This window comes from Strongylocentrotus purpuratus, unplaced genomic scaffold (assembly GCF_000002235.5).
Source record: "Strongylocentrotus purpuratus isolate Spur 01 unplaced genomic scaffold, Spur_5.0 spur5_scaffold_4, whole genome shotgun sequence".
In the NCBI taxonomy this organism is placed as follows: domain Eukaryota; kingdom Metazoa; phylum Echinodermata; class Echinoidea; order Camarodonta; family Strongylocentrotidae; genus Strongylocentrotus; species Strongylocentrotus purpuratus.
In genome coordinates, this window is record NW_022145610.1 from 12392665 (window position 1) to 12415579 (window position 22915).

General features: G+C 37.8%; 1 protein-coding gene across 1 annotated transcript in view; it reads right to left on the minus strand.

Moving 5' to 3' along the window:
* LOC752252 (kynurenine formamidase-like) overlaps positions 1 to 22284 on the minus strand; it is a 32942-nt gene extending 10658 nt beyond the window's left edge. Inside the window, exons 1-3 of the mRNA XM_030998099.1 lie at positions 21952 to 22284; positions 3126 to 3219; positions 1748 to 1861 (exon numbers count right to left, since the gene is read on the minus strand). Of these exons, the coding sequence (XP_030853959.1) occupies positions 1748 to 1861; positions 3126 to 3219; positions 21952 to 22050 (307 nt within the window). The 5' untranslated portion in view covers positions 22051 to 22284. The remainder of the gene's footprint in view (positions 1 to 1747; positions 1862 to 3125; positions 3220 to 21951) is intronic.
* Positions 22285 to 22915: the final 631 nt, after the last annotated feature.

A 22915-nucleotide genomic window follows, 5' to 3' on the forward strand; every position in this document is an offset into this window, starting at 1 on the left:
TAACACTAAGTGGGAGCCGGGCATCTACTGTACATGATTGCACTTTTTAAGCGCTCGCGCGCTCGCGCACTTTACGTCTGGGCTATAATAATACCTTGCAAAATAACGAAAAATTATTCTGAAGTTTATGAAGTGCTTGTTCGCGCACGTCGCCAACTATTCTTAATGATAGTGACATACTGTATACGTGTAGGCTATACAGTTTTACATACATAAAAAATAACTAATTTCTCATGCATTATGCTGAAATTGAAACAATCACATTTTTTCGTCTTCTTCTTCTTCTTCCTTTTTTGTCTCTCTTTTTTTTTGTAATATCAGGGGGGGGGGTGATTGTACAGGCCACCCCCCCCCCCCTACCTCAAGCCAGGGGGGATGCAGCCCCCCCCCCCATCCCCCGGGATTTACGCCCCTGGGTCTCAGCATGGACCTAGCATAATAGGTGCATGGTACTATATGCCTGTTTTCATCAGCTAGAGTCTGCCAAATAACCCGCTATTTTCAGACTCTGGATATATTATCCCGAAGCTCGAAATTGCGTTTTCACCAGACCGATACGCTCATCACAAACTAGCTCGGACGGGCACAAAATTAATTAGCCCGCTATTTCCCCAAAAGCGAGATATTTTGGAAACAACACCAACAGTTTCCGGGATGTTTTCTCGACCTAATATCCTGCTAATTGCAACTGCGATTTGATGAGGACGCAAAATAACTGGTTAATTTTGCGATCGGGATAGTTAAATTAGCGGGTTATTTGGCAAATTCGAGCTGATGAAAACAGAGACTTAGAAAGCTTTCTATCATATTATTTTTGATTTAGAATTTATGATGATGGCTTTTCCTTATGGGCTGTTCTCTTGAGGTATGTAGTGCTTGCATTAAAAAAAGCCTGTGGTTCTTAAAAGTGAAGTCCACCATCACTGATTGATCGATAAACTTCATTATTGGGCCAAGCTATAAAGCGCGTAAAATTTTCGATAAGAATCACGACTTGTCCTTCAGTTACAAAACAATTTTTTATTATTACACTTGTAATAAAAAGAAGAAAGATAATATAGTAATAATTATAATAATAATGATTAAAAAATGATCAACAAGAAGATAATATTAATGATTATAATATTTATCTTTAAAAAAAAAATAATGATAATGATGATGATAATTATATAAATGATACTCATAATAATATTGATAATGAATAATATTTTTAAAATGATAAAAATGCATTTAATGATTTTTCAATACGAATTTTTAAATGTGCTTTGCATATATTAGCGGAATAGGTTATTTTTTGTAGATTCTTTTCGAAGACGAGAAGAAGTTGTTGGTAGGGCGGAATTTGAGGTAGATGATAGAAACAAGGACAGAAGATGAAAAAGGGTAAAAGACGTCTATAATTCACAAGCCAAAGATAATCTAAATAAATTTGTCTGCTAAAAAGTTCAGGCGGAGACGGTGGAGTGTCATGGTGAAATGGTTCATTCACTTGAATCTCGTTCTAGCCCAGCACTAAGATCCTTTGGCAAGACATCAATCAATACTTGCCATCCTCCACCCAGGTGTAAATGGGTACTCAATAATCATGACAGAGCACTACATTATTTGGTCACTTACTTTTATGAACAATGTCTATTTTGTGTTTTATATTATTCTATGTTGATTCGACAAACAAACAGACAAACAAAATGAATACATGATTATTGCTTATTATTCAATAAGTAAACACCAATGTAAATGAATTTACCTTTATCAGCTGCTACGGGTGAAAATATGTCTACTTTTTCTCTTTCTTCGCTTCCGTATTCCACGTTAAGCTGTGCTTGGGAAGGGCCTAGCTCTGCTACAAACTTTGCTGATTCTGCAAATGAACATTAAGAAAATAATTTACTTATATTTAAACACAAGATATGTTATATGAGTATGACACAGATTCTAATAATATATATATATATATATTATTATTATTTATAAAAACACTACGACTACTAGGCCTACTACTACTACTACTACTACTACTACTACTACTACTACTAGCCTACTACTACTTCGTACTACTACTACTACTACTACTACTACTACTACTACTACTACTACTACTACTGATACTACTACTACTAATAATACTTGAAATAATTTTGTTTGAAGGTATCGACCAGTTCTGGTAATGTGATTGTATTGTGAAAGAAACGTTGTAGAATCGATCAGAAAAGTTTGATCATCTAACACATAAGTATTGGTGTGTACTGCAAGGTACTGGAATCATCAAAATGATAAGAAATTTGGCCCAGTCTTGGTATAGTTACAAGCACTGTACACAGAAAGACGCATATGGGACTACTCGATATCTATCCAGGCCGGATAGATATGTTAATTTACCAAATATATCAATTAGTAGGCGATTTCCCGGCAAAATTTGTATCATCAAGTACTAGTCAAAACATATTCTTTCACATGATTGGTAATAAGAGCTTCCATTTCATTTTTTGAAATTGGGGCGTTTCCAATACTGGTCTTTACCTTTAACTATGACAGGCCATAATATGCCACTGGTTGCTCTCACCACTATGATCTTTAGATAATGAATTATCAAAAAATGTAGATTTGTGACCATGATTTGAGAGGGGGGCGTTTCCAAAACTGGTCTATACCTTTAAGTAGCAGATAGGAGAGTATCACTTCAAATTTTAGCTCCCCGGTGATCTGTTTCTCCTCGACTTCGTATATAGGGGAGCAGTATAGTTTCAAGATCACTTTGGGCAATAGTAAGACCGTGCCCCATACAGAAGTCAGTATTTGTACAGCAGGAGGTGTTCCACAAAGACAGATCGACTTTAAGTTGGACTTAACTATGGCAGGCTGTTCATGCCATTGTTTGTTCTCACCGTTTACTGCCATTGGTCTCTCAAGGGACATATAAATCGTGGTCACAAATCTATAGAACTTACATTTTTTTTAAAGTTAATTATTGAAGAAAAAAAATATCTAAAGACCATTATCGAGAGACCAATAGTGAGAGCACAGTGGCATGAATAGCCTGCTATAATTAAGTTCAACTTAAAGTCGATCTTAGTGTTTGTGAACACCCCCCCCCCCCTCCCCTGAAGACTAATTCGATTGATTACCTTCATCAGAACGTTTTAAGAAATCTCCAATGATCTCTTTTCGGCTCAGCTTGCGCTTAGTCCAACTGCTGCAAGTATAGGCCACACCTAAAGTCTGATAAACAAATGAGGAAACAGAAGAAAAATGTCTGATATTGATTGCTGAGATTTGACATTCTTTGCCACGATGTATTATTTAAAATACACCTTGGTGCTGCAATTATAATCATTTTGTAGTACTAAAAGTGTGGTTAAAGGTAATACAAAGTTTTGGTATGGGATCATGAATTTGGTTCAAATGAACATATTGGAAGCATAATGCGATTTTGCAATATTCAATGATCGTTGTCGCGGTTGAAATCGAGTCTAAAGTGATGAAATTGTGAATAGTAGTGGACTGGTGGTTATTTTACCTGACTGCTAAGAAAGCATAATTGCTTGTTTAGTAATAGCAACCAGAGGACCGTTCTCATCCTCATTCTAAATACCATGTCCATCGGAGAGGACTTAGAACCGTCAGTTCCCTGGTTGCTTACTTACAATAATATACATGCTTTCTTTAATATACAGCAGTGTCGGGTAAAACAAACCATCAAACCAGAGTATGTATATCTAGTGCAAATTCCAGATGTTAAAATCATTGATATCAATTTGCTTTTTCTTCCAATAAAAGGTCTTGCCAATGCTGCCAAAGCGACCCCAGCTACATACCCCCCCCCCCCCCATACATGTATGTACAGCAGAGTATTTCAAAGCATGACTGTTTGTTGGGCGTTTGTTCTACTCCTCCTTCTTCTCCTTCTTCTTCTTCTCCTACTACTCCTCCTCTTCTTCTTCTTCTTCTTCTTCTTCTTCTTCTTCTTCTTCTTCTATATATTTCTCTTTTTCTTTCTTCACTAAACCTGTAAGTTCAGCTGGGGGATGTTTCACAAAGATGCCAAGTCAGTCAAACTTAAATCTAAGTTGGACTCAAACATCATGGATAGCCATTTTGTAGCCTTAAAATTAAATATATTCAAAAGCGCAAATTCAAGTATTTTAGACTTTTTATAAATTCCACATCAAGAACATGAAATCTACTTGATAATAGAAAATATGAATGAGTTGAATCAACATTGTATGCCTTTTAAAATAACTTTTACAAAATATTTTCATAGATGCTAACGGCTTTCCATAATTTTTAAGTCCAACTTAGAGATAAGTTCAACTAAGGATCTTTGTGAAACACCCCTCTGGTCACAGTCTGGTGTACGTTTCTCGTATGATGGGATGACCAAAGTTTGCAGAGAAAAAAAGAAATGTTAGGAAATGTGGTACATGATTGTATTCGATCCAATATTTCTCATACTCTACACACATTCATTTAGTTCAATTATTAGTAAATGGATTGCAAAGTTTTCTTTACTAACAATTGGTGCAACTAGAACAATTATCGTCAAAGAATTCGATGTCGGACCGGCATGCGGTCAACTAACGAAGAAGTCATTTAAAAAAACGAGACCTTTAATTCGCGCACGGGAGTTTACATCTGATTTATCAAAAAAGAAACGATCCATCAAAATGTAAGATATTTGCATAATTTGCAAGGCAAAATATCGGTTCCATGACACATGCTCCGCCGACGATTGCTCCGCCGACATTTACTCCGCAAAACGCGACGATTGCTCCGCGACAGTTGCTCCGCGACAGTTGCTCCGCCGACAGTTGCTCCGCCGACATGTGCTCCGCCGACATGTGCTCCGCCGACAATTCCTCCGCCGACATTTGCTCCGCCGACATTTGCTCCGCCGACAATTGCTCCGCCGACAATTGCTCCGCCGACATTTGCTCCGCCGACAATTGCTCCGCAAAACGCGACAATTGCTCCGGTGACATTTGCTCCGCCGACAATTGCTCCGCCGACAATTGCTCCGCCGACATTTGCTCCGCTAAAAAAGTGCCCCGTAAAATACAAAGGCTACTACGACAATAATTGTTGCTTCTCCCCAAAAGTACCCCGCAAAAGACAATGCTCCGCCGACAATTAAATTGCTCTCTGATCCAAAAGTGCGGCCTCGTGGAAGACATGAATGCTCCTCTGGCAGTTAGTGCAATAAATGCTCAGCCGTTTTTTGCTATTCCCCATAATGTTTGATTTAAAAAAACATCAAGTTTTAGCTCCTTATGCAAGTTCTCCAGCGAAAGATAATTACTCCGCTCAAAATCTGTTTCATTTATTACTCATTAGCCGATCAAAAGCTCAAGGATATCTCTCTCTCTCTCTCTCTCTTGCTCTTTCTTTTCCTTTTTACACCCTTTTCTTGTCTTCTTAGCTCTTTTCTTTCCTCTCATGCTATTAGTCTTCTTTCATTTTCATCACTTCTTCTTTTCTTCCCCTCTCGAGTTCTAGTTCTCTCGTGAAATTGTAACGTAATGTAGTACATGTAGTACATTCTTGTTTAGAATAGTATTTTCAATAATATCCAGTCCGTCTTCTATAGGTTTCTTTCCTTCAGTTAAGTGTATGTAGCTTTACTATATAATATATTAGTGTGTAAAACACCCCGTCTCATTCGAGTACTTTGTTTTCACTGACTTTAAGGGACTCACGGAACCACCGGAAGAAGAGCAATTGGCTTATCGTGAAGAACTGACATCAAACTGCAACAAAATGATTTGTATAAATGGGAATAAGCAAAAAGGCTGCCATCTAATTTTCCCGTCTGAATGGGTTCTCTTCTTTACGTATAAGTGCCCTTTAAAGCTTATTTTGATCCCTCCCCTGTTGCTTTCTAGAACTTCCACGATGACCTAATACATTGTATCAGGGGCGTCGCTAGACCTTTTTCAGTGGGGGGGGGGGGGGGGGGGGGGGGGGGTGTAGAGGCCAACGATTACCGACAAAACTAGCCACCAATTACCGACAAAATTAAGTGTCTCAATATCTACAAATAACCCTATAAACCCGGGGCCGAAGGCTAAATTGTTTTTCCTATGGACTATCTATAGTACTTGCGTATGCGCAAATGATCAATTTCCTCGACGACATAAATATACGAATTATTTTGTCAACCTAGTCAACATCATAGCTATATATTTTAATGCAGGCGCGGAGCTAGGATCTTATTTTAGGGAGGGGCGGTAGTGAGCAAGCGAAGCGCGCTCGTTAGGGGGTGTCGGTGTTAGGCCTCGCTAAATTATTAGGAAAAGAAGACGATTTATTGTACCGTTCTCGACTCGTCTAAATGAAGTTTTCCCCTCCTGCGCGAAGCGCTGAAATTTTGGCGTTTCATCAAAATATAGAGAAAGGAAGACGATTCGTTGTATCAGGATGACGGTAGTGAAGTAAGAGAAAGGACTCAAGAAAAGATGAAAACACAGGTACTGAAAATGTGTGAGATGTCATGGGGCATCGTCTGCTTGTGCAAGTCATGTCCATACTGTGATCTCACACATCTCAGTAGCGTTCGGAGAGCTCTTCCGGTGCTATGCCCATGCTGTATTTAAGCGTTTTGTAATTTATAATAATCGTTACTTCGAATATTTCCAAGCATTGAATTTTGATAAACTTGTCGAATCAAAGTTTCAACTTTGCAATAATAAAATAAATTTATTTTTTAAAATCAATGAATATCAACTTTAAGATAAATTGCCGTGTGCACGAGCACATGTAATACAGAGCATATATAGGCAAAAACATGATTACACAAAATCCATCACAGCTCTTTGGGATGCACCTAGACCCCCAATTGTTCTTTTATTTTGATTAAATGAGTCGGAGATATGATTTCATTTCTCATTTGGCCATTAAGTACATTTTAACGTCATCATAATGGCCTTGGAAGTCAAAATACGAATTTGCATATTATGACGTCAACATATTTACAGAAAATGATTGTATCTCTGCAAATATTGATCAATTTTCTTCTAAATTTTGATACGTTGTAGCTGAGACAATTCTTCACAAGATTATTACCAATATTTATTCATTTTGATGACGTCATTAGATTGTTTGCTTAATATCCGTCTTATGCCTATGGGAGGTGAATGATACTACATTCCAGTCTAGACTTGTTCATTATGTTGCGTATGTAGTGCGTCGAAATATCAGTTCAATGATTGGTAGGCTCTGCAATCAGGCGAAAATTTGAGCTTGTTTAGTAAATTAATCATATAACAATTGTCTATCGAATTCATGAAGGGGGCGCTATACCACTTTTAATCATTTTCATCGTCATTTAAAACAAATAAATCATCATCATCAATATCTTTATTATCGTATTTATGAATATTATAATTAGATCATCATCGACACACTTTCATGATACAAAATTAGCATACGTATCACCTAATTCGTCAAAGTGACGAATTAAAGTCTAGTTATAATTGTTAATCAAATCATTATTATCATCTGTATTATCAGCATTCTACAATGGCAGTAGTATAATATATTCATGTAGAAGTAGGCCTAGTAGTAGAGGTATCATTCTGATCCTTATTATCCTGATTATCTTTTGCAATACGTCTATATAGACGATAAACTCACGACAATTTACAATTGTCATGAATCATTGTCTTTAAGCTTACCATTAAATGCATCTGGTTCGAATTTTGCTCAGGTATTTGGTACGTGATGATTTAAATGGTAGAAATGAACTTGTGTCCTATTCATTCTAGTCTTATTCATTTGCATTATGTTTTATTCATTCAAGTTCTAATATTTCTGACTGTTTTCAAGACAATATTTTTTTTGTCGATCATAGTTCTATGTAGCTTGATATCTCACGGTAATTTTGAGAGAAAAGCAATGCAAGCAATGATTTCAGAATTGTAGCGACAATCGCGTTCGCCTTTGCTGTTCTTCAATAATATTTGACAAGCAGTATTAATTAATTTTTCAAGGACTCAAGATACATTCGTTTAACAGTTGATTACCCTCGGTTGATTCTTTTGTTCGGATTATTTGGCGGGGAAAATGTATTATTGAAAATGTATTAGTGAATGTATTATTATTCTTATTTGTTCATCGTCTCTACGATGCCCTTTGAAACAAAAACAGCTTTTAGTGTTAGGCTTCCTGAAAGAAATTTCAATTGTTGTTAAGAATTTTTTGGTTGCACTCTGTAGATTATGATGATGTGTTTGATCTTTTTTTTTAATACAAGATCAAACACATGAAGAAAATCTACTGGCTGGATGCCAATAAGTTCTTGACAACAATAACAAAATGTGAGCTAGTGCTATTCGGTGTGGCGTACACTTGGCAATCACATGGTAGATAAAATTATGATCATCAGTACTGGGTCAAATAAATTAAAGAGAACTGAATTTGAACCCGGGCCATGGGCTACCCCCTCTCGTTCTCTCTCCCTCTCTCTCCCTCTTCGTCGCCTTACTTTTTCCTCTCTTACCTCCCTGTGCATTTGTATGCCTCGATACTACAAAAAGTAAACAATAAGATTCTTCCTCTTCCCCTCCTTCTTCCTAGTACATGTAGTAGGAGTATACTAGAAGCAGTATCACAATAATAATGACAACAATGATTATTATGGTTGGTGGTGTTACTAATGTTATTTTTGTAATTATTATGTTTGTTATTGTGATTATTATCCTTATCATGATTATTATCGTTAATATAAGTTATTATTGTAATTATTATAATCATTATTATTGTTATCTTTATGATGAATATGAACGTGATGATTTTGATGACGATTAGTATAAGTATATAGTATTATTATAATTGTTATCATATCATTATTATCATCTGTATTATCAGCATAATCTACAACGGCAGTAGTGTAGTATAGTACATGAAGAAATAGGCCTAAAAGTAGAGGTATCATTCTGATCATTATTATTCTGATTATCTTTTGCAATACGTCTAGACGATAAACTCATGACAATTGACAATTGTCATGAATCTTTGTCTTTAAGCTTACCATTAAATGCATCTGGTTCGAATTTTGCTCAGGTATTTGGTACTGGATGATTTAAATGATAGAAATTAACTTGTGTCCTATTCATTCTAGTCTTATTCATTTGCATTATGTTTTATTCATTCAAGTTCTAATGTTTCTGACTGTTTTAAGACAATATCTTTTGTGTCGATCATAGTTTTATGTAGCTTGATATCTCATGGTAATTTTGAGAGAAAAGCAAGGCAAGCAATGATTTCTGAATTGCAGCGACAATCGCGTTCGCCTTTGCTGTTCTTCAATAATATTTGACAAGCAGTATTAATTAATTTTTCAAGGACTCATGATACATTCGTTTAACAGTTAATTACCCTCGGTTGATTCTTTTGTTCGGATTATTTGGCGGGGAAAATGTATTATTGAAAATGTATTAGTGAATGTATTATTATTCTTATTTGTTCATCGTCTCTACGATGCTCTTTGAATCAAAAACAGCCTTTAGTGTTAGGCTTCCTGAAAGAAATTTCAATTGTTGTTAAGAAATTTTTGGTTGCACTCTGTAGATTATGATGATGTGTTTGATCTTTTTTTCAATACAAGATCAAACACATGATGAAAATCTACTGGCTGGATGCCACTAAGTTCTTGACAACAATAACAAAATGTGAGCTAGTGCTATTCGGTGTGGCGTACACATGGCAATCACATGGTAGATAAAATTATGATCATCAGTACTGGGTCAAATAAATTAAAGAGAACTGAATTTGAACCCGGGCCATAGGCTACCCCCTCTCGTTCTCTCTCCCTTTCTCTCTCCCTCTTCGTCGCCTTACTTTTCCCTCTCTTACCTCCCTGTGCATTTGTATGCCTCGATAATACAAAAAAGAAACAATAAGATTCTTCTTCTTCCCCTCCTTCTTCCTAGTACATGTAGTAGGAGTAGTACTAGAAGCAGTATCACAATAATAATGACAACAATGATTATTATGGTTGGTGGTGTTACTAATGTTATTTTTGTAATTATTATGTTTGTTATTGTGATTATTATCCTTATCATGATTATTATCGTTAAGATAAGTTATTACTGTAATTATTATAATCATCATTATTGTTATCATTATATGATGAATATGAACATGATGATTTTGATGACGATTAGTATAAGTATATAGTATTATTATAATTGTTATCATATCATTATTATCATTTGTATTATCAGCATAATCTACAATGGCAGTAGTGTATTATAGTACATGTAGAATTAGGCCTTATAGTAGAGGTATCATTCTGATCATTATTATTCTGATTATCTTTTACAATACGCCTAGACGATAAACTCATGACAATTGACAATTGTCATGAATCATTGTCTTTAAGTTTACCATTTAATGCATCTGGTTTGAATTTTGCTCAGGTATTTGGTACTGGATGATTTAAATGGTAGAAACTTGTGTCCTATTCATTCTAGTCTTATTCATTTGCATTATGTTTTATTCATTTAAGTTCTAATGTTTCTGACTGTTTTCAAGACAATATCTTATGTGTCGATCATAATTCTATGTAGCTTGATATCTCACGGTAATTTTGAGAGAAAAGCAAGGCAAGCAATGATTTCTGAATTGTAGCGACTATCGCGTTCGCCTTTGCTGTTCTTCAATAATATTTGACAAGCAGTATTAATTAATTTTTCAAGGACTCATGATAAATTCGTTTAACAGTATTACCCTCGGTTGATTCTTTTGTTCGGATTATTTGGCGGGGAAAATAGAAGTGAATGTATTATTATTCTTATTTGTTCTTCGTCTCTACGATGCTCTTTGAATCAAAAACAGCTTTTATTGTTAGGCTTCCTGAAAGAAATTTCAATAGTTGTTAAGAAATTTTTGGTTGCACTCTGTAGATTATGATGATGTGTTTGATCTTTTTTTCAATACAAGATCAAACACATGATGAAAATCTACTGGCTGGATGCCAATAAGTTCTTGACAACAATAACAAAATGTGAGCTAGTGCTATTCGGTGTGGCGTACACATGGCAATCACATGGTAGATAAAATTATGATCATCAGTACTGGGTCAAATAAATTAAAGAGAACTGAATTTGAATCCGGGCCATAGGCTACCCCCTCTCGTTCTCTCTCCCTCTCTCTCTCCCTCTTCGTCGCCTTACTTTTTCCTCTCTTACCTCCCTGTGCATTTGTATGCCTCGAAAATACAAAAAAGAAACAATAAGATTCTTCCTCTTCCCCTCCTTCTTCCTAGTACATGTAGTAGGAGTAGTACTAGAAGCAGTATCACAATAATAATGACAACAATGATTATTATGGTTGGTGGTGTTACTAATTTTATTTTTGTAATTATCAGGTGGGCTGTATATCGTACAGACCACCTTATAATTTCGTTAGAATTGCCTTTGTTTATTTATTTATTTATTATCAGGTGGGCTATATATCGTACAGACCACCTTATAATTTCGTTAGATTTGCCTTTATTATCAGGTTGGCTGTATCTTATACAGACCAACTTATAATTTTGTTAAAATCGCCTTTATTATTCTTTATTGTTAGGTGGGCTGTATATCGTACAGATTACCTTATAATTTCGTTAGATTTGCCTTTATTATTTATTTATTCATCAGGTGGGCTGTATATCGTACAGACCACCTTATAATTTCGTTAGAATTACCTTTATTTATTTATCAGGTGGGCTGTATATCGTACAGACCACCTTATAATTTCGTTAGAATTGCCTTTATTTATTATCAGGTGGGCTGTATCTAATACAGACCACCTTATAATTTTGTTAAAATTGCCTTTATTATTAGGTGGGCTGTATCTAATACAGACCTCCTTATAATTTTGTTAAAATTGCCTTTATTATCAGGTGGGCTGTATAGCGTACAGAACACCTTATAATTTCGTTAGAATTGCCTTTATTATCTATTTTACTTATTTCAAACCATTTTTTTTAAGCACGATTACTTGAAAATGGCTCAAATTTGGCACACATATATGTATAGGCATATGTACAAAACACAATTACGTTTTCAACTATGACCTTCACTGATGACGTCATCTAGGCGCCATTTTGTATTTTTTTTCGAAAATCAACTCATGATCATATCTTCATAACCAAAAGCCATTTTTGATTCATATTTATCATGATTAAGGTCAATATTCGTCCGGTCAATATAAGGTCAAAAAAATGCGCGCGTACGCGTACGTCCGCGCGCAAAATTTCAAAATGCAAAAAAAAACCTCAAAATCATTTAGCGCTACGTTTTAGGCCATTTAAAGCATTTTATAAAATATCTCGCACACGCGCATGCGCGCGCGTTTACATTTTGCTTCTGACATTTTGCAAAACAGAATCGCCAAATTTTCTTCGTCATCATATTTAGCACATTTTTTCAAGCATTTTGATACCTTGTTCACCTTTTTCTGACCATTAAAGGTAATACCAATTTTTGGGAAATTTTGAAAATTGGGTGGATAGTGATTCTTTACAATTTTGTTATATTTGGATGCCCCTGTGGATGTATTATAAGCACTAAAAAAATTAGCCCCTAAAACTCTTCTGTTTTCGAGAAAAATTGAATATAAACATTTACCAATGCTCCCGGTAAATTTTGATCAATTTCAAATAGCGCCTATGGCCGTACAATGGTAGCTGCGACCATGAAAATTTCAGAGTATGTAGTTGTGATATATAATTTCCAAACGGGAATAGCTAATCGATCGATTTCAGTCAATAAACATTGTTTCATAGCTAAATTAATATCTTGACCTTGAGAGGGAGCTCTACAACATTAAGAGTTTATTATTTATAATTTCATAACTTTAGACTCGATTTCAACCGCGACAACGATCAATGAATATTGTAGGAACACATATGCTTCCGAAATTGTTAATTTGAACCAAATTCATGACCCCATACCACAACTTTGTAATACCTTTAATAACGGAGTGAGGGTCCGTTTAAGATACATGTCCGTGCGTCCCTTTATTTTGTCTCAAATTTTAGTTAGACCAGCCCACGGCCCCACCTATACTTGTTCAAAACAAGTATTACAAATCTAGTTATTATCATTATCGGTAGCCTCTAATCGGGCACATCTACAAGGAGGCAATGAATATGCATATCAGTGACGTCGTGTCAATTTATGAATATTGATGTTCTTGACTGCGCGCGTACGATCGTACGTACGTGCGTGCAGAATTGGGGTCATGACTGTACAATGAAGGTAATACGTGCAACACAGCGGTTCAGCCAAATCAGGGCAAAATCTTACCATATTTATACAGTTGTATTGTCCGTGATTATGAGGTAGAAGTGTTTGAGTGTAAAGTAAATTTATTTAGTGTGGATTTTGATACATTTTTGATACAGTTTATACAAAAATGGCGATTCTTTTGGTCGTTGTTTAACTCCATAAAACACGTGACCAACTCGGTCGTCGGCTTAACCACCTCCCTGTAGATGTGCCCGCCTACCTCTACAAGTGCCCGATCGAGATAGGGATCGAGTTGTGTAATAAAATAGTATTCTATATTCAATATCCGAGAGTTAACGGATGTAACATTAAAGCTCCCTTATATAATGAGTTTACAACTATCAATTCAACATCTTTGCATTGATTTTCTTTGAGGTATACGTGTTTAACGTTGTCAATACATCACCTCCTTGTAGATGTGCCCGCCTCCCGCTAGATGTGCCCGAGATAGGGGATATGTAGTAAGGCATACAACTTAAGTGTTGTATAGCCTATATTGAATTTCCGACATGTCATGAATATAATAAAGCTTCCTAAGATACAAATGAGTTTCATAAATATCAATTTATCTTCTTTTCATGGATTTTCTTTGGATTCTACGTGTTTTACGTTGTCAAATAACCACCTCCCTGTAGATGTGCCCGCCTCCCGCTACATGTGCCCGAGATAGGGGATATGTAGTAAAGCATACAACTTAGTGTTGTAGCCTATATTGAATTTCCGACATGTCATGAATATAATAAAGCTTCCTAAGATACAAATGAGTTTCATAAATATCAATTTATCTTCTTTTCATTGATTTTCGTTGGATTTTACGTGTTTTAAGTTATCAAAACATGCACCTCCCTGTAGATGTGCCCGCCTCCCGCTACATGTGCCCGAGATAGGGGAAATGTAGTGAGGCATACAACCAGTGTTGTATATTGAATTTCCGTCATGTCATGGATATAATAAAGCTTCCTAAGATACAATTGAGTTTCACAAATATCAATTTATCTTCTTTTCATGGATTTTCTTTGGATTCTACGTGTTTTACGTTGTCAAATAACCACCTCCCTGTAGATGTGCCCGCCTCCCGCTACGTGTGCCCGAGATAGGGGATATGTAGTAAAGCATACAACTTAGTGTTGTAGCCTATATTGAATTTCCGACATGTCATGAATATAATAAAGCTTCCTAAGATACAAATGAGTTTCATAAATATCAATTTATCTTCTTTTCATTGATTTTCGTTGGATTTTACGTGTTTTAAGTTATCAAAACATGCACCTCCCTGTATATGTGCCCGCCTCCCGCTACATGTGCCCGAGATAGGGGAAATGTAGTGAGGCATACAACCAGTGTTGTATATTGAATTTCCGTCATGTCATGGATAAAATAAAGCTTCCTAAGATACAATTGAGTTTCACAAATATCAATTTATCTTCTTTTCATGGATTTTCTTTGGATTCTACGTGTTTTACGTTGTCAAATAACCACCTCCCTGTAGATGTGCCCGCCTCCCGCTACATGTGCCCGAGATAGGGGATATGTAGTAAAGCATACAACTTAGTGTTGTAGCCTATATTGAATTTCCGACATGTCATGAATATAATAAAGCTTCCTAAGATACAAATGAGTTTCATAAATATCAATTTATCTTCTTTTCATTGATTTTCGTTGGATTTTACGTGTTTTAAGTTATCAAAACATGCACCTCCCTGTAGATGTGCCCGCCTCCCGCTACATGTGCCCGAGATAGGGGAAATGTAGTGAGGCATACAACCAGTGTTGTATATTGAATTTCCGTCATGTCATGGATATAATAAAGCTTCCTAAGATACAATTGAGTTTCACAAATATCAATTTATCTTCTTTTCATGGATTTTCTTTGGATTCTACGTGTTTTACGTTGTCAAATAACCACCTCCCTGTAGATGTGCCCGCCTCCCGCTACATGTGCCCGAGATAGGGGATATGTAGTAAAGCATACAACTTAGTGTTGTAGCCTATATTGAATTTCCGACATGTCATGAATATAATAAAGCTTCCTAAGATACAAATGAGTTTCATAAATATCAATTTATCTTCTTTTCATTGATTTTCGTTGGATTTTACGTGTTTTAAGTTATCAAAACATGCACCTCCCTGTAGATGTGCCCGCCTCCCGCTACATGTGCCCGAGATAGGGGAAATGTAGTGAGGCATACAAATAGTGTTGTATATTGAATTTCCGTCGTGTCATGGATATAATAAAGCTTCCTAAGATACAATTGAGTTTCACAAATATCAATTTATCTTCTTTTCATGGATTTTCTTTGGATTCTACGTGTTTTACGTTGTCAAATAACCACCTCCCTGTAGATGTGCCCGCCTCCCGCTACATGTGCCCGAGATAGGGGGAGTGTAGAAAATAGGCATACAACTACTGTTGTAAATTGAATTTCCGACATGAATGTAAAGGATGTCATTTCACCATTATTTGTAAACAACCGTTATGGAATTAGAAATAAACCACGTTTGAATTTTATTTCCCCAAAGCCCCCCCCCCCCGATCTACACCTTGTTGGAATTGCAACTGATATCCCTTACCTATCTTCATTCTCTTTTTTTCTTCTTTTTCTTTCTCTCCTCTTTCCCTTTCCCTTCCCTTCCTTCCCTCTCTCTCTTTTAGATTTGCTGGGGGTGGGGGCAAAGTCATTTTGACCCCCACCCGCTCCACACATTGTTGGCGGGATTAACCGCAACTGATCTCCCCTTCTTTTCTCCCTTTTCTTTTCTTCTTCCTTTTTTTTGTTCCCTTTTAGCTCTCCTCTTTTCCTTTTCATTCCTTTTCTCTTTTTTTTAGCAGGGACGGGGGGGGGGGGGTGGGGGGGGGGGGCAAAGGCCTTCCTCCCTATCCACAACTTGTTGGCGGGAAAATTGCAACTGATATCCCCCTTCTTTTCTTTTCTTCTTCCTCTTTTTTCCTTCCCTTTATCTCCTCTTTTCCTCTTTCTTTCCCTTTCCTTCCTTCTCTTTTATTTTTTGATTGGGGGGGGGGGGGGGTAACAGCCTGGAAGGCAAGTCCCCCCCCCCGATCTCCTTCTTCCCTCTTTTCTTTTCTTCTTCCTCTTCTTTTTTCCCTTTCTCTCTTTCCCTTTCCCTTCTCGCTCTCTCCTTTTTTTTTTTTTTTTTTGGCTGGGGGGCTCGGCCCTCCCTTGATCCGCGCTTGGTAACACCTACCTTTTAACTTTGTTTAACAGTGTAGAGGCCTGTATTTAAAATCAGTATCCTTTAATATGATTGTTGATCAGGCGCGGATCCAGGATTTCTTAGGGGAGGGGGCCCAACTTTTTTTTTTTTTGGCTCCCGAAAATTTGAAAATCGCGCCGGCCGAAAAGTCGCTCAGTGGGGGGGGGGGGGTAGTGAGCAAATTTTTTTTTTTTTTTGACCCTCAATTTTTTTTTTTTTTTTTTTTTTTTTTTTTTTGCTCCCGAAAATTTGAAAAACGCGCCGGCCAAAAATTCGCTCAGTGGGGGGGGGGGGGGGGGGGGGGGGGGGGGGGGGGGGGGGGGGGGGGTAGTGATCGCATTTTTTTTTTTTGATCCTCAAAATTTTTTCAATTTGCACCCCCCCTTGAGCGCCAGGGGGGGGGGGGCCCAACCCCCAAAAAAGGTAAAAATCACGTGATTTTACATGATTTTTTTCTCAAGGGGGGGGGGGGGGCCCGGGCCCCCCGGGCCCCCCCCTGGATCCGCCACTGTTGTTGATTATTACTCAGTATACTTTTGAGTAATTTATTTGTTTGATAACGATTCATTTGACGGACTACTTTCTTTGGGTATGTTAATGTTTTCTGTAAGGTAATTTGTGTAAATATAATATAACAGTGTTTCAAGAACGAAATAGTGCATACGAGCAGGGGCGTCTCCAAAGAGGGGAGTGTGGGGGTGCGACAACCCCCCCCCCCCACCTGTCAGGATATTGTCGGTAAAATTGCGCTGCCGTCGGGAAAAAAGAGATAAGGGGGAGGGGAAGAAAGAGAGGGAAAGAAAAGAAAAGAAAATAGGAAAAGGAAAAGAAAGGAAAGAAAGGAAAAGAAAGGAAAAAAGGGAAAAGAAAGGAGAGAGAAAAAGAGGGAGGAGAGGAAAGAAAGGAAAAGAAAGAAAAGAAAAAAAGGAAAAAGGAAGAAGAAAACAAAAAGAGAAAAAGGAAACAAGTGGAGTTAAGAGCCTGATAGAGGAGGGGTGGGAGTAAACGAGAGAGGGGGTTGTTGGGTGGAGTTGTCTCGTCGAGGGAGCAAGAAAGACACGCGGGGTTGGGCCGGAACACGAGCCTACTTACTGTCCGGAGAGGGGTGAGAGGTAGGGGGGGGGGCACTTCGGAATTGTGATTTGTTTGAGACTTTGGGGATAGGGGGCTTGAACACTTTCGGACCTTGACGGTTTTCGCGTCATGTATCGTACAAAGAGATAATGCAATCCAAATATGAATCAAACATTTATTGTCTTTTTTGTTGGGGTGAGGGTGATGGTGATGGGTAAGGAGGTCTGATAAGGTCTTTTTAGTGCAACACAATTAAAGTAAAAAATGCCGTGAGAAATTTGTCTTCGTTCTTATTTTGGGGTGGGATATCTAGCCCTCGTAGCAACAAGGGGGCCTGATATAATGATAAACACAGAACAAACACATGAAAAATACGGAATGTAAACATAAATTTGAATGCAGGTTCAATAAAAAATAATCATTGATTAATTCATTCGAGACATGGTAAATTCAAAGCAAACACAGAAAATAAATGTAATAGTTATTCGAGTCGATATATACATGCTTAAAGGTTCACACACGAAATATAGATAATCAATTAATTTCAATAACCAAACCATAATAAAAAGAAAGAAAATACAACAAAGGGAACACATAGAACGAAAATTAAGGCTGATGTAAGTTGTCATGAAACAAGATAGATAATTATAGAACAAACACATCATAATATACATATCACCTGTCAATTCATCATACACATTGAGAACAGGAATATATTGTTGTGTTTTTTGTTTTGTTTTTGTGAAAAAGCATTATATATTGTCATCCTATATGCTCACTGTCTCCCACGAGTTTGAAATAGTGTCTTATTGTCGGGGTCATCTCGTAGGAGAGGTTGGTAATCATAAAGCATATATATATTGTCTTACTGTCACGTTCTAAATCTGTCTTTTTTTCGGTCGAGGTGGTTTCCTTGTAAAATATATCGTCTTGTCACCAAAGATTAGCCAATCAGTTGAGGGGGGGATATTTCACACAAGGGGGACAAATTACGATAGGATTACGTGTGTGTTATGTTTCCCTTTTTTGTCACCACTGGAGCGGGGGAAATATATTAGCTAGATTATGGGGATGTTTTTATATAATTATCAAAGCTTAAAGAAAATAAAGGCCTACTTTTAAAAAGAAATAAAATAGGGGACACTACCGTTTGCTTAATGCCTTACGATCGCAAAATCGTATCTTATTTGACTTAAAATCTTGAAAATATTACTTCCTTACATTATTATGAGGAGGAAAAAAAATCGTGCAATATTGTATATTTACGAAAAGTTTGAATATTATCTAACTCCCTACAACCAGGGGCGTCCCCAAATGGGGTGTGGGGGTGCGACACCCCCGCCTGTCAGGATATTGTCCGGAAAAGGAGGAAGAAAGAGAAAAAGAGGAAGGATAGGAAAGAAAGGAAAAGAAAGAAGAAGAGATAAAGAGGAAGGATAGGAAAGAAAGGAAAAGAAAGAAAAGGAAGAAAAGGAGCAAAAGAAGAAGAAAAAAGAGAAAAAGAAAACAAAAGAAACAGGGGATGAAAGAGAGAGAGAGAGAGAGAGAGGGGGGGGTGAGTAAAAAAGAGGGGGTATGTTTGGTGGAGTCGCCACGTCGAGGGAGCAAGAAAGATACGCATAGATATAATATATATAATATAATATAATGTCTGGCTACACCATTATCTCGGGCACATGTAGCGGGAGGCGGGCACATCTACAGGGAGGTGATTGTTAGACAACGTAAAACACGTAGAATCCAAAGAAAATCCATGAAAAGAAGATAAATTGATATTTATGAAACTCATTTGTATCTTAGGAGCTTTATTATATTCATGACATGTCGGAAATTCAATATACAACACTAGTTGTGTGCCTCACTAGTACATTTCCCCTATCTTGGGCACATGTAGCGGGAGGCGGGCACATCTACAGGGAGGTGGTTATTTGACAACGTAAAACACGTAGAATCCAAAGAAAATCCATGAAAAGAAGATAAATTGATATTTAGGAAACTCATTTGTATCTTAGGAGCTTTATTATATTCATGACATGTCGGAAATTCAATATACAACACTGGTTGTATGCCTCACTACATTTCCCCTATCTCGGGCACATGTAGCGGGAGGCGGGCACATCTACAGGGAGGTGCATGTTTTGATAACTTAAAACACGTAAAATCCAACGAAAACCAATGAAAAGAAGATAAATTGATATTTATGAAACTCATTTGTATCTTAGGAAGCTTTATTATATTCATGACATGTCGGAAATTCAATATAGGCTACAACACTAAGGGCGCGTTCATGCTTGATTTTGACGGCCAGAATCAGGCATCTGTTACGCGTTTAGTTTAAAACACGGTTGCGTCTTAGCTCACTTTTGTAGAATCACCGAAAAACGGCGATCACGATCGCCGATCGTAAACTCACAAAAAGATGCGTTTACAATTTGTAAACGCGTTTAAATGGGGTCAACGCACTGACCTCTAGTGGGTCTACGTAGCATGCACAGTGAAGGTTTGCGAATCCAGCTGGAAGACCAATTAAGGCCACACACTGAGAATTGCCTGGGGGAGCCAGAGAAGTAAGCATGAACACTACATCGTGGAACTGCGATCACGATGAGCGTTTACGATGAGCGTTTCAGATCGCTCATTCTGCCTTCAAAATTTAAGCATGAACGCAGCCTAAGTTGTATGCTTTACTACATATCCCCTATCTCGGGCACATGTAGCGGGAGGCGGGCACATCTACAGGGAGGTGGTTATTTGACAACGTAAAACACGTAGAATCCAAAGAAAATCCATGAAAAGAAGATAAATTGATATTTATGAAACTCATTTGTATCTTAGGAAGCTTTATTATATTCATGACATGTCGGAAATTCAATATAGGCTACAACACTAAGTTGTATGCCTTACTACATATCCTTTATCTCGGGCACATGTAGCGGGAGGCGGGCACATCTACAGGGAGGTGGTTGTTTGACAACGTAAAACACGTAGAATCCAAAGAAAATCCATGAAAAGAAGATAAATTGATATTTGTGAAACTTCTATATAAGGGAGCTTTAATGTTACATCCGTGAACTCTCGGATATTGAATATAGAATACTATTTTATTACACTAACTCGATCCCTATCTTGATCGGGCACATGTAGAGGTAGATGGGCACATCTACAGGGAGGTGGTTTAGCCGACGACCGAGTTGGTCACTTGTTTTTTGGAGTAAAAAACGACCAAAAGAATCGCCAATTTTGTATAAACTGTATCAAAAATGTATCAAAATCCACACTAAATAAATTTACTTAACACTCAAACACTTCTACCTCATAATCACGGACAATACAACTGTATAATGGTAAGATTTTGCCCTGATTTGGCTGAACCACTGTGTTGCAAGTATTACCTTCATTGTACAGTCATGACCCCAATTCTGCACGTACGTACGATCGTACGCGCGCAGTCAAGAACATCAATATTCATAAATTGACATGACGTCACTGATATGCATATTCATTGACCTCCTTGTAGATGTGCCCGATTAGAGGCTACCATCATTATCATCAACATTGTCACCGGAGCAAGTGTCGCTTCAGGTGGAGCAAATGTCGGCGGAGCAACTGCCGAGCAACTGTCGTTCGAGGAGAATTTGTCACCGGAGCAATCGTCGCGTTTTGCGGAGCAATTGTCGGCGGAGCAATTGTCGGCGGAGCAAATGTCGGCGGAGCAATTGTCGGCGGAGTAATAATTGTCGGCGGAGCAAATGTCGGCGGAGCAAATGTCGGCGGAGCATATGTCGGCGGAGCAAATGTCGGCGGAGCAATTGTCGGCGGAGCAAATGTCGCGGAGCAAATGTCGCGGAGCAATTGTCGCGTTTTGCGGAGTAAATGTCGGCGGAGCATGTGTCGGGTTACCAAAATATCACCTAATCAGTTGGTATCAATTTTTATTTACAATTTTGATGACATCTTCTCTCGACTTGAAGATTATTTGACCCTTGTCGTTGTCGGTATAACTTCGATATAGTTTTAAAATTTCGAAACGGACGCAAAAGGCAGCAAATTTGCCGATCTTTTCTAAATATTCTCACAATTTCAAACCCGATTCCAAAGAAAATGTTGTCTCTGGGTAATTTTAGGGTCCTCTTTCATATCAATTTTTCGAAATCTTACTGATTTTGCTCAGATTGGAACTGTACACGAATTGAGGTCATGCGCATACCCGTGCGCATACACCACCATATAATGACCACTGTCCCTGCAAGTGCAGGAATCTCTATTAGAAATAGACAAATCACATTTGAAATAAAAAATATCGCACATGATTGTATAGAGCTACTATTATAGTACTATGGCGTTTTTCAGGCTCAGAGCGCTATTAACTCCGGTTAATTACAATGCATACCTTGCTGTTTTCAGACGACCTAGCAGTGTCATCTTTGAACTTGTTTTCAGACATTTCAGCACCTGGATCTGCTCCTGAAAGTGGCTTTGTATTCTCCATCTCGATCGGCACATCTAACGAACTTTTATTCGAATCGCCAAACGAGTCAAATATCAACAATCACAGAAGCATCGATAGAAGACAAATATGAATTGCCGTTTGGTTACTATACAACCATCGAAAATATGGATGTATTGTGCCGTTTTAACCAATCAGAACGCATATACAAACATAAAAAATATGCAACTATGCAACTATTCAACTAAATCCATCGAAGCACTCATGAATAGTTTACAGCGTGCGAGCCGAACTATATCTGCACACAATTCGATGGATGTTGTTGATACAAAATAATTACCTGTACCGAGAAGTCCAAGTGTGCGTTTGTGCATTCATAGTGTGATGTGCGTTCCCGCTCTTATAAGGAATCCAAGACCACATAGCATACAGGAGGGGTTACGGGCGGACTGGTCGGTGCTTGTGTATCTAATTTGTATCCCTCCCATGCACCTCCCTGTTTCGACCAAGGGTGCCGTTGGGAGGTAATTTTGTCACGCCCGCGAGGGGGGGGGGGGGGGGGGAGGGGGTGGCGAGAAATTAAGGGTGGGTGGGAGGGGGGAGTGGATATACCCCCACGGCCCCACCAACCGAACAACAAGATTTGCACTTTGCAGTCAAATAAGTTTGAATTCAGTGACTTCCGCGGTAAATTATGTTTATTGTTTTGAGGTCGACTAAGCGAAAATATTAATCATGGGTTTGAAGCTTCGCTTTTAGAGCGCTTTCGATTCCACAGGCAAATCCAAGTCTGATCGTAATATCCAATTTTTTTCTCATAGATGGTTATAATCATTTAAACCGATAGTCTATTTTTTCTCAATTCGGGGGGGGGGGGGGTGTCCCTCTTGAAAACTTCCAGGAAACC